Source organism: Oncorhynchus mykiss, chromosome 15 (assembly GCF_013265735.2).
Source record: "Oncorhynchus mykiss isolate Arlee chromosome 15, USDA_OmykA_1.1, whole genome shotgun sequence".
In the NCBI taxonomy this organism is placed as follows: Eukaryota; Metazoa; Chordata; class Actinopteri; order Salmoniformes; family Salmonidae; genus Oncorhynchus; species Oncorhynchus mykiss.
In genome coordinates this window covers 48,296,492-48,308,935 of record NC_048579.1, presented here as the reverse complement: position 1 = coordinate 48,308,935, position 12,444 = coordinate 48,296,492, and the positions used below count along the sequence as shown (strand labels likewise).

General features: G+C 42.6%; 1 protein-coding gene across 1 annotated transcript; it reads right to left on the bottom strand.

The window, feature by feature from the left end:
• Positions 1–194: 194 nt before the first annotated feature.
• Positions 195–8,334, bottom strand: pyroxd1 (pyridine nucleotide-disulphide oxidoreductase domain 1). The gene is made up of 11 exons (XM_021563417.2): positions 7,999–8,334; positions 7,825–7,905; positions 7,493–7,612; positions 5,547–5,675; positions 5,379–5,452; positions 4,990–5,278; positions 4,656–4,758; positions 3,380–3,492; positions 3,135–3,257; positions 2,847–2,984; positions 195–2,660 (listed from the first exon to the last, which is right to left on the bottom strand). Exons 1-11 carry the CDS (start codon positions 8,074–8,076, stop codon positions 2,412–2,414), a joined length of 1,497 nt encoding a protein of 498 aa, XP_021419092.2. The 5' UTR covers positions 8,077–8,334; the 3' UTR covers positions 195–2,411.
• Positions 8,335–12,444: the final 4,110 nt, after the last annotated feature.

The window sequence follows — 12,444 nt, the reverse complement described above, 5'->3', positions numbered from 1 at the left end:
TCCATTCATCATGATCCATTACACCTTATTGCACAACAAGCTGCTTAATACTAATATAGAAATATACTTTTCTTCAAACATGTACACAACTTTGTGTAAAAGAAACGGTTCTACAAATGTTGAATTACCCACAATTCTGTAAAAACAGCCATTCATTTAAATTCTCTCTTTGGTTATCCTCAATATACTTAGATTTTATGCAACAGAGTTGGATTTATTCTTAACTTGTTTGGTAAAATGACTTGCATTGATTTTATTAAGTATGTTGGTTCAATTCACCCCAGAAGTTTTTCTTTACAGTGTATTGCAGATTACTCATAACCCTTTTCTTGAAAACAATGTTAACTCGAGGTTTGATATTGATACGCAAATCTGTTCTTAGCCCTGCAGGATTCAGTCAAGAGCCCCGTTTATACCTGGTGCTAACACGTGTCCTGATCTTGTCCACATTTTTAGACAGGTTAAGACGATTAAAAGAACTGATTGTGATCAGAAATTCCAGACTGTTTCCAGAGGTACTCAGGGACGAATTGATTGGTTGGATGAAAGCTCGATGGACAGGTCAAAGAGTGTACAGGTGAGAGTCAAATAAAGAAAAGCCTTCTTTAGGGAAGTAGGTTTGAGGGCGTTAAACACGGTTTGCGACACAATGTTGCCAGTTGGAATGCCAATGCAGCTTTTGTTTTCCAACCTTAATCACAATTCTACCTGACTGAACAGCTTTATATGTAAAACAAAAAACTAGTTGTACCCTCCCAATTGCTTGTGCAATAGACTAGGCACTGGGATAGGGACCAGGATGTCAGGTTCTAAACTTGCCAATGCCCTTTCTCAACAAAGGTATATTTATAGCCCTGGTTACACCTTGCATTAACATGTGGTTTTTGTGGTCAAATCGAGATGATCCGATCACTATTAGCGGCTACACAAGGATCACATACACACGCGTGCAGGTTGAATAAAGGGAAAACAATGCATAAAAAAAATCCATAAATTAATCATTATTGTGCAATTCATATCTATAGCTACATTGAGATTTATCTTTCATTTTTATCTGGATTTAGTGTGTGGGCCTAACTGTACACGTGCCAAATGCTTTGGTAACTTGGGCAGAAAAAGTTCACATCGATCCACTGAGGAAAAAAGGGAAGGCGCATTTTTTGCGGGGGTTAGTCAGCTGTGGGCCTCATATTTTCACTATCACATGTAGTCGGGTGGTTGCAGATGGGTTATTAGCAAGTGCTGTTGAAAAAACAGCTGACCACCGCATCACTAGTCTACACATTTGCAGCAACTACACATGGTATTTTAATCACATTGGCAGTTTAAAGTGACAAAAAAATACATGCATATCAGATTTTAATCTATTTTTCTTGCAGTCTGAACAGCCAAAAAGCACATGGAATCTGATATTTCAAACCACCTTCAAAGGTGATTTTAAATAAGATAAATCTGATTCCTGGCCATATGCTACTTGTCTGAACGGTCAAATCTGGTTTATTTGCCCTCAAGTGGTTTTTAGACTGTCATTTGGTATATCGTGTTGCTTCCTCGCTACTCTGACAGTTTGACAACATGTGGTAGCTAACTAGCTTGTTAATTGTTTACAAACAAATGAGTGACTGTGCTAGAAAGCTAAATGGCTACCTAGCTTCTGTTCTTACACTACGATTTTGAACATTCAAAGTAACTGGGAAATGTCCATGGCAGGCATTGCTATCACTTTAGCTTGCTACAGTAGATAACTTCCGAGGGATAGGAAGCACCAATCAGCCTACACCACTGCGCACACATCTGTTGTTACTATGACAGCTAGCGCAGCCATGTTAGCAAATGACTGCTGTCTGAACACACACATCCGATTAGGTCACTGTTTGGAAAGTCAGTATTCCAAAATGGATTTGAAAAATCAAACTGATTTGAGCATTAAGGGCTGCCGTGGGAACAAGACTATCTATCCACAGTGTCTGCATTGTTACCAGATGACCTGGTCCCTCCCTGTATGCAAATTATTTGACAGATATTGTTTCAAAATAATAAATGTTTTATGTTAAAACAAGTACTGACACATTGGGTCAATAGTGCCACCTGTCAATGATTTTAGAGGGACAAATTAAATGGTTTGATAATCCAGATCTGTGTACACAATCCAGATACAATGTGTCCCTGACTACCTCCGGAGGTGGTCAGGAAGATCTGATCACAATCAGTTTTTTTTTATTTTTAAATCATCTACACTAGTCTAAAAATGTGGGCAAGATCAGGACGTGTTAGCACCAGATATAAACAGGGCTAAAGCAGACATCCAGTTTAGTATTGATTTACGAGGAAGTTCTTGGCCCCTCAGTCAAAGTGGTCTATGTCGGGGTTGAGTAGTAACCCTCCATAGGGTGTTAGGTAGACACACAGGCTCAGTCAAAGTAGTCCTCTATGTCTATGTTGGGGTTTAGTAGCTCTTCTCCGTAGGGTGTTAGGTCCATCTGGTTGAGGATGAGGTTCTCAAAGGTCTCTTCCAGGTCAGTCTCTCCAATAAGGACTGCTCCCAACATCCTCCCTCCGCTCAGCACTACCTTGACGTACTCATGGCCCTTAGTGCAGCGCACCAACAACTCCTGGTTCAGACCCAGACCCTGGCCGTTAAACTTCCCCAGCAGAACCACCTGGAGGGAGAAAAAAAAAAGCACGTCAAGTGGACACACCTTATTTAGCATTTCAAGTCAAGTGATGATTTATTATTACAACGTGACAGGAAATGCAGCTTGTTGCAGGGAACACACCATAAAAGCAGATTCAACACGTCAACAACTGATGTAGAAAAGCATTAGCAGCTTTGCCTTCACACACACCTTGTAGTTGAAGAACTTTGTAATGTGAGAGAAGAGTTCAAAGCAGAAGTCCAGCTCTATGGTTTCAGACAGGACATCAGCAGCCATACATCGGCCTGCGTACCAGCCCATCTGACGGGCCTGCGTCCACAGACGCATCTACAGAGGAGAGAAGTATACAGGATGTCATATCTCACGACTGAATTGATGACAGGATAGTTCACCACAAAATCCAAAAGGCCTCATACCCAAAGGAATGGTCAGACGCAGCATAACGTGATTAGAAGTGATTCAGTGTGGTCTGTGTACCTGCTGCCAGAGGTGGCTTGGCTCCCAGCCTGCTGTACATACGTCTCCAGCAGCGTAAATGTCTGGTTCTGTTGTCATCATGTGGTCATCCACTTTCAGCCCAGAGTCCTCAGCTAACGCAAACTGAACAGAATATGTATGGACAAATATTGGTAAATATTGCTTCTGAGTATAAGTGGCCTGAGTTGTCAGGAAATAATGGATGATATGAAACATCTAGCATCTGTTTAACTTATTTTCCTTACGCTGTTTCCATGGAGAAAAGGTTCGGTGTTTGGCACGACTCCTGTAGCACTGATGATGAAGTCACAGCCAAAAGTCTTCCCATTGGTCAGCTGAGCATACACTGGCCAAGAGCCTATATAGTAGGGGAAAACAGTACAGTGGTTGAAAAGATAAATCAACAATACTGAACTAAAATATAAATGCAACATGTAACGTTTTTGGTCCCATGTTTCATGAGCTGAAATAAAAGATCCCAGACATTTTTCATATGAACAACAAGCTTATTTCTCTCAAATGTAGTGCAGAAATTTGTTTACATCCCTGTTAGTGAGAATTTCTAATTTGACAAGATAATCCATCCACCTGACAGGTGTGGCACATCAAGAAGCTGATTAAACAGCATGATCACTACACAGGTGCACCTTGTGTTGGGGACAAAACGCCACTCTAAAATGTGCAGTTTTGTCACACAACAAAATGCCACAGATGTCTCAAGTTGAGGGAGCGTGCAATTGGCATGTCCACCATAGCTGTTGCCAGAGAACTGAATGGTAATTTCTCTGACATCCAACCGGCCTCACAACCGCATACCACGTGCATAGCGTCGTGTGGGCAAACAGTTTGCTGATGTCCACGTTGTGAACAGAGTGCCCCAAACTATGGACAACAAACACAATTGCATTTTATCTATGGCAATTTGAATGCACAGAGATACTGGGACGGGATCCTGAAGCCCATTGTCAAGCCATTCACCCACCGCCATCACCTCATGTTTCAGCTTGATAATGCACAGCCCCATGCTGCAAGGATATGTACACAATTCCTGGAAGCTGAAAAAGTCCCAGTTCTTCTATGGCCTGCATACTCACCAGACATGTCACCCATTGAGCATGTTTGGGATTCTCTGGATCGACGTGTACAACGGTGTGTTCCAGTTCCCGGAAATACCCAACAACTTCACACAGCCATTGAAGAGTGGAAAACAACATTCCAAAGGCCACAATCAACAGCCTGATCAACTCTAAACGAAGGATTTGTTTCACGATGCATGAGTCAAATGGTGGTTTTCTGATCCACACCCCTACCTTTAAGGTATCTTTGACCAACCGATGCATATCGGACTTTTGTATATGACCTGTAACTCAGTAAAATCTTTGAAATTGTTGCATGTTGCGTTTTATATTTTTGTTCAGTATAATTTACTATTTGATTGATGGAAACAAACACATTTTCAGCACATCATATTTCCATCTCTTTCCCACCGGTATGTGTTCCATTGTCATAGGTTCCTCTCACCAGTGTCTGCTGTCTGTGAGGCAAGCGGTGACAGCAGGAAGTCCTGGTGAGTGTAGATCTGTTTCACCTCAGACTGGTACTCCACTGACACCCTGTGAGGCACCTGGCCACAGCAAGAGTTAACACAACTTAGGTTACTATGAATTACTGCTCCAGGCTGACCTCTCTTTCCTTGTTCCAGACAAATTCCCATCTCTGAATGGATACATTTCTACCAACATGTTATATTTGTTTATAACAGATTTATAAACCATCTATAAACTAATAAAATTGCTTTACTAAAACAATATTAAAGTTGTATTCTATAATTGTGAACACACAGAGGCACACTTACCTCCTCTGCTCCTCTCAGACTGATGCCTTCATGCCAGTCTGGTCCCAGGGCACTGCCTGGCTCTTCCAACCCTCTTCTCTGGCCTTGTCTGTCGCCACCTACAGCAAGGCCCTGCGTAGCTGCAGGCCCCTCTATGGTGTAGCGAGCCCTCTTACAGGTAGCAGCTCGCTCTGGTTTGTCTGTGTCCAGGGAGGGGATCAGGAACTGGGCTGCTCCCGCGTCAAAGAAGGTGTTTCCTATGGCCTTGTCTTTCACTACCCAGATTACCTCACAACCTTCCACCTCATACCTGAACCCAATACACAGTACATTTAGCTATAATATATATACACACACTTGAGATTTTAGAACAAGACCAATTCAGACAAAAATAAGGTCGATATACTCACACTAGTTCCAAGGCAATCCCTCCATTTCCAACGACTACAATTCGCTTGGCTTTGGATAACCGCTTCTGAAACTCCTGCCAGCACAAAAGACATCATGAGTACTAGATTAACTGAAGCAAATGGGTGGGGAAACAAGCAAATCTTTACTGGGAAGCCATTGTCAAGTACCTGGGCACTATCTGTGTCTCGTATCCCCAGCACATAGGGGTTATCCTGGGTAAGGAGTTTGGGTCTGCCCCCGCTACAGATACACAGCTTCTCATAGTGGATCTCCAGACCATCCACAGACTGCAAAGTCTGAGAGAAGCAGGAAGGAGGATCACGTTGTGCTTGCATTTTAATAGCATACACGGTACTGTATGCATACTCTGTATGACAATGTATGACATAGTAATTGATGAAAAGACATCCAGAAGGTGGTAGTGTTGGACAGGGATTTATGCTTGGGACCTAATGGTACACTATATATACACAAAAGTATGGGGACACCCCTTCAAATTAGTGGATTTGGCTATTTCAGCCACACCCGTTGCTGACAGCTCTATAAAATCGAGCACACGGCCATGCAATCTCCATAGACAAACATTGGCAGAAGAATGGCTACACTGAAAAGCTCAGTAACTTTCTATGTGGCAACATCATAGGATACCACCTTTCCAACAAGTCAGTTTATCAAATTTCTGCCCTGCTAGAGCTGCTCCGGTCAACTGTAAGTGTTGGAATTGTGAAGTGGAAACGTCTAGAAGCAACAACGGCTCAGCCGCAAAGTGGTAGGCCACACAGGCTCACAGAATGCGAAAGCCGAGTGCTGAAGCACGTAAAAATCACATCCTCGGTTGAAACACTCATTTCCAAACTGACTTTGGAAGCAACGTCAGCACAAGAACTGTTCGTCAGGACCTTCATGAAATTGGTTTCCATGGCCGAGCAGCCGCACACAAGCCTAAGATCACCATGTGCAATGTCAAGCGTCAGCTGGAGTGGTGTAAAGTTCGCCGCCATTGGACTCTGGAGCAGTGGAAATGCGCTCTCTTGGGTGATGAATCACTCTGCACCATCTGGCAGCCCGACGGACAAACCTGGGTTTGGCGGATGCCAAGAGAACGCTACCTGCCCGAATGCATAATGCCAACTGTAAAGTTTAGTGGAGGAGGAATAATGGTCTGGGGCTGTTTATGGTTTGGGCTAGGCCCCTTAGTAACATTGAAAGTAAATCTTAACGCTACAGCATACACATTCTAGATGACACCTACAGCACCCAATGTCACAGGAAGGCCAAAAAGATCATCAAGGACAACAACCACCCGAGCCACTGCCTGTTCACCCTGCTATCATCCAGAAGGCGAGGTCAGTACATGTGCATCAAAGCTGGGACCGAGAGACAGCTTCTATCTCAAGGCCATCAGACTGTTAAATAGCCATCACTAGCACATTAGAGGCTGCTGCCCTATATACATAGACTTGAAATCACTGGCCACTTTAATAAATGTTTACATATTTTGCATTACTCATCTCATATGTATGTAATGTATTCTATTAGATTGTACTGTATCTCTTAGTCTATGCCGCTCTGACATTGCTCGTCCAAATATTTATATATTCTTAACTCCATTCCTTTAGATGTGTGTATCTTGTGTAGTGTTGTGAAATTGTTAGATATTACTGCACTGTTGGAGCTAGAAACACAAGCATTTCGCTACACCCGCAATAACATCTGCTAAACACGTGTTTGTGACAAATGAAATTTGATTTGGATAAATTGGAGCGCTGACTGTGAGCCAAGCCTAATCGCCCGTCCTCACTAATACTCGTGGCTGAATGGAAGCAAGTCCCTGCAGCAATGTTCCAACATCTAGTTGAACGCCTTCTCAGAAGAGTGGAGGCTGTTATAGCAGCAAAGGGGGGACCAACCAATTAATGCCCATGATTTTGGAAGGAGATGTTCGACGACCAGGTGTCTGCATACTTTTGGTCATGGATTGTACATTAATACATTTGAAAGGTTATATTAATATAGATAGCTATAATATAACTGTATACATTAACATAAAAATACCATATATTAGACTAATCTAATGCATTTCAGCCTGTGTGTGTTTACTATTAAAACGTACATGTTGTTGTGCATGAAGGGCCTTCACTGCAGACTGGATGACTCTCAGGTTGGCATACTTTTCCTCTAGAACACTGGAGGGCCTCTCCTCCACATCAAACTCCTCCAGCGTCTTAGATACCTGTCCAGGGAGGGGAGTGTATGGGTTACCGTTAGGGCATTATGAATTACTGGATATACTATGGACAGATCTATTCTAGACATAGCTATAGTATTAACTAATAAACTAAAGCTATTTTGAACATATTAGTAGTCTATAATAAAATATAGACTAACTTTTATCTCTGACACAATTTAACAATCATGATAGCTCGTCTTTCTGTGTATGATCACCTGTTTGAAGTTGCAGACTGCCTTAATCAGAGGGGCTGCTGTCAGGAGAGCAACATCAGCTGATGGGAACTGGGAGGCCAGCTGTCAAAGACAATCACAAAACAGCGTAACATGCCAAGTCGATAATGTTACAGGCGGTACAGGCAGTTGTGACAAAGTGCACAGTGGTCTCACCTGCTCAGCACACGTTACACCTGCAATGCCACCACCGACGACCACAAACTTGAATGTCTTTTCGGGATTTGCTGCCATAACTGTTCAGCTAAACTAGCAAGTTAGCTAGCTAGCATACCTGCATTGACAGAAATTGGAGATCTCGCGCAAGGTCCTTAACCTATAATAGCCAATTTAATTGTACCCGTTTATAATGAACTGCACTGTATGCATCCAAATTGTTTTATGTCAAATAAAGTAGCAATACATGGTTTAAATGCATTACATTCACTATTTTGTTGCTCTAAATTTTCAATATAATGCACTTCCTTGTTTGTGTCCAAACTATGGCAAGCGGCTGGGTCAAAAGTACATTTCATTATGCAGAGAGAAACCTGTAAATACCGTATGGTAAAAGACAGGCAATATGGATTTTCTCATTTGCAAATTGAAAAAAAACCTCTACTAGCAAAAGCATGCACGTTTTACTCCAGAATATTTTTCATAATATACAAACCATATGTTTATTATTTTCAAAACACAATTGGTGTGGCCTTTTTATTGGGACAGTTCAATCAATGGCTCTCTCTCCTCTAGCTAAAAAGTGATGCCACCAGCATGCGTCACCAATTATATAAATAGAGAGTGGAGGCATCCAGACAGAAATAAAACCTTCGCAATGAGAAAAATTACTTTGGAAAAAGAAAACACTGTAGAAACAGTGATAAGGCATGCCCTAGCTTTCCCCCATCAACATAGGGAGAGTGTCTGGGCAATCTATCATGCATACAAACCAACATTACCACCGCCCTGACAGTTTCAATTTCCACCCTTAGATTGAATGCTCTCTCAACCTGGCCTCTTGGTCCACACTGACCTTTGTAGGGGGCTATCCTATATTTGGGGATCGGGGTGTGGGGGCGAGCACATTTGGAAACATGTGAAATAAATGTGACAAAATGGGGATGCAACATTGTAACATGTGATACCATGAACCTAAGCATTGTGAAAAATGTTTGCACATGTGAAAACCCAGGTGTCAAATGTCATTGAGAATATTTGACTTCAAAGGCATAATTGACATACATTTAATTTAAACAGTCATGGTCACCTGCAGGTTTTGTCTTGTTCCCGGTTTGTTCCAGGAACGTCCCCAAGAAAATGTTTAGAACGCTTTTAGATCCTGGAGGTTTTTGTCTAGTTGCGGTCAGTGACTGACTTGGACTGAAATAGGTGTCTGTACTCATTTTGGGTGCTGGTACTGTTTACAATCAGGTGCAGGAGTTCCATAAAATGTTCAAGGTAATATTTTATAAAGGTGGTGCAGGATCTCAAGCTTTAGAACATTTGAAGAGCCGGTACTCAGCTCAGTTACTGCACAGCTATTTAAGTCTTTCCATAGATATTAGATTGGGTTCAAATCTAGGCTCTGGCTGGGCCACTAAAGGACATTCAGAGACTTGTCCCAAAGCCACTCCTGCATCATCTTGGCTGTGTACTCAGGGTCATTGTCCTGTTGGAAGGTGAACCTTCGCCCCCGTCTGAGGTCCTGAGTGCTCTGCAGCATGTTTTCATCAAGGATCTCTCTGTACTTTGCTCTGTCCATCTTTCCCTTGATCCTAACAAGTCATTTCCCTGACCAAGGCCATTCTCCCCAGATTGCTCAGTTTGCCCTGGCAGCCAGCTCTAGGAATTGTCTTGGTGGTTCCAAACTTCTTCCATTTAAGAACGATGGAGGCCACTGTGTTCTTGGGAATCTTCAATGCTGCAGAACTATTCCTTCAAGCCCATGGCTTGATTTTGCTCTGACATGCACTGTCAACTGTGGGACCTTATATAGACAGGTGTGTGCCTTTCCAAATCATGTCCAATCAATTGAATTTACCACTGGTGGACTCCAATCAAGTTGTAGAAACATTGCAAGGATGATCAATGGGAACAGGATGCACCTGAGCTCAATTTCAAGTCTCATAGCAAAGTGTCTGAATATTTATGCAAATAAGGTATTTATGTTTTTTCTTTTTTAATCAATTACCAGCATTTCTAAAAACGTTTTTTGACCTTGTTATTATGGGGTGTTGTGTGTCAATTTATAAGAAGAAATATATATTTTATCAATTTTAGATTAAGGCTGTAACGTAACAAAATGTTTTAAAAAAGTCAAAGGGTCTGTATACTTTCTGAATGCACTGTGTGTGTATTAAAGTAGTCAAAAGCTTAGCTTAGGCCCATATTCCTGGCACGCAGTGATTACATCAAGCTTGGGACTCTACAAATGTGTTGGATGCATTTGCTGTTTGTTTTGGTTGTGTTTCAGATGATTTTGTTCCCAATATAAATGAATGGTAAATAATCTATTGTGTCATTTCGGAGTAACTTTTAATGTAAACAAGGACAGAATATGCTGCTAAACACTTCTACATTAATGTGGATGCTACCATGATTACAGATAGTCCCGAATGAATCGTGAATGATGATGAGTGAGAAAGTTACAGATGCACAAATATCATACTCCCAAGACATGCTAACCTTTCACCAATAACAGGGGAGGTGTGCATTTTTGGCGGGTATGATATTTATTAGTTGCTTTTGACTGGAGTAATTTGTTTGGGGGATCGAGAAGACAGGTTTATGTGCACCATGGTGACTGTAAACTTAAAGTCTGGGGTCTGTCACCGCCTTCAGCAGCCCTGTAACCTCGATTCTTACTTCTATGTCGTCTGAATGCGTACTGTACATTCAATGTCAGAGAGGAACTGGTTTGAGCTAAATAGGCCGCTAAGGCTAATAACACCAATGCTTTATACACTTAGCTAAGAAGCTAACTAAACTCTGTAGTGGTGGGCCGTGAGGTAAACCTGACCCCACCCTTATAAATCAAAATCAAATATTACAGGTGGATACGTATCGCGTTATCCACTTAACCTACCACAGATGAGAAGCGTTTTTTATAGCTTTTTATGAAAACCGAAAGGAGTCATACATATCCACCCCTGTGGCTTTCCGTAGACCGTACACACACTGCAGCGCGCTATGCCCATTGTGCTGAAACAGCGCAGTAGAGATACAGATTTTGCGCCAACCTCTCACTCGATCATTTGAACTTTTTTGCTATTTTTATATAGGGACATCTTTTTTATATATATATAGGGACATCAAATCTATTCAGGGCCTATGGCAAGATGACGCCGTTGAACATGGTATCCTCGCCTCAAGCTCCTACAAAACTCGCCTCGAGCTCCTAGTGATTTTTCTAGTGTTTTTCTCAAATTCTCTTACCCAGGTAGAACTATTGGAATATGAATAGCTGGGTACTCACTGTGGTGGAACAATGGTCTAGCCTCTTCAGTGAGGGGCCGGGTAGCCTGGGAGTCCTACCAGTGAGAAGGAAAGGAAGACACTGCCTGAGAGGCAGACGTGGAGGGGTCTTAGTGAGTTTGAGATGCTGGAGATGCTTTGAGATGCTTCAAACTGGAGACCGTGTACCCGGAGGCAGAGTTCATTGTGTTCACTTTAACAAAAGTCATTTGATGTCCGTGCTCCCGAATTACGATCAACACAATTACTGTCCAACTCGTGGAAATTCCACTCTTGACCACTGCTACATGCCATTTCGACAAGGATATAAGGCCCTCTCTCATCCTCCTTTTGGCAAATCTGACTACGACTCCATTTTGCTCCTCCCCACCTACAAACAAAGACTCAATAGGGAAGTTCCGGAGGTCAGAACTGTACAACGCTGGTCTGACCAATTTATCCATGCTCCAAGACTGTTTTGATCACGTGGACTGGAATATCTTCTGGGGCGGCTCTGGGAGTAACATCAATAAAAACGCCAACTCATTCACCGGATTCATCAAGAAATGCATCGATGATGTGATGCTGATGGTGTCTTTAAAAACTTACCCAAGTCAAAAAACGTGGATTGATGGCAGCCTTGTCGGGAAATTGAAGGAGAGAGATGCTGCTTATAAACACTGCAAGGTGACCAGGGATAATTGTATGGCTAAACAGTGCAACTATGACCTATGCAGATCGATCAAGATGGCGGAACACAAGTAGAGGAACAAAGTATGTAGCAAGGGCTTCTAACGATCCCGAATTACAAAAAGAAAGCCAGTGACAGTGCAGACACCAACTGCGCCCTACCGGATGAGCTAAACACCTTTTCTCACGCTTCGAGTATAACGATTCGGAGCTGCTGAGGATAGCCCTTGAGGGCAACGAGGGCTACGTGCTTACGGTCTCTACGGAGGACTGACTGTATGTAAGTCATTCAAGCATGTCAAACCTCGCAAAGTTACCAGCCCAGACAGCATCCCTAGCCATGCCATCAGAGCATTTGCAGACAAAGCTCATGGCCCTGGGACTGAACTCCTCCCCATGCAACTGAGTCCTGGACTTCCTGACAGGCAGTCCCCAGGTGGTGAAGGTATGCACATTTCCTCCACACTGATCCTCAACACG

What these genes read in the sequence shown, in the direction of transcription:
- pyroxd1 (XM_021563417.2), bottom strand. Translation starts at nt 8,076, where the DNA reads ATGGCAGCAAATCCCGAAAAGACATTCAAGTTTGTGGTCGTCGGTGGT. An exon ending in CTCACAGACAGCAGACACTG is followed by an intron (nt 3,493 to 4,655) that starts GTGAGAGGAACC and finishes CCTACTATATAG; the next exon opens with GCTCTTGGCCAGTGTATGCT. An exon ending in CAAGCCACCTCTGGCAGCAG is followed by an intron (nt 2,985 to 3,134) that starts GTACACAGACCA and finishes TCTCCTCTGTAG; the next exon opens with ATGCGTCTGTGGACGCAGGC.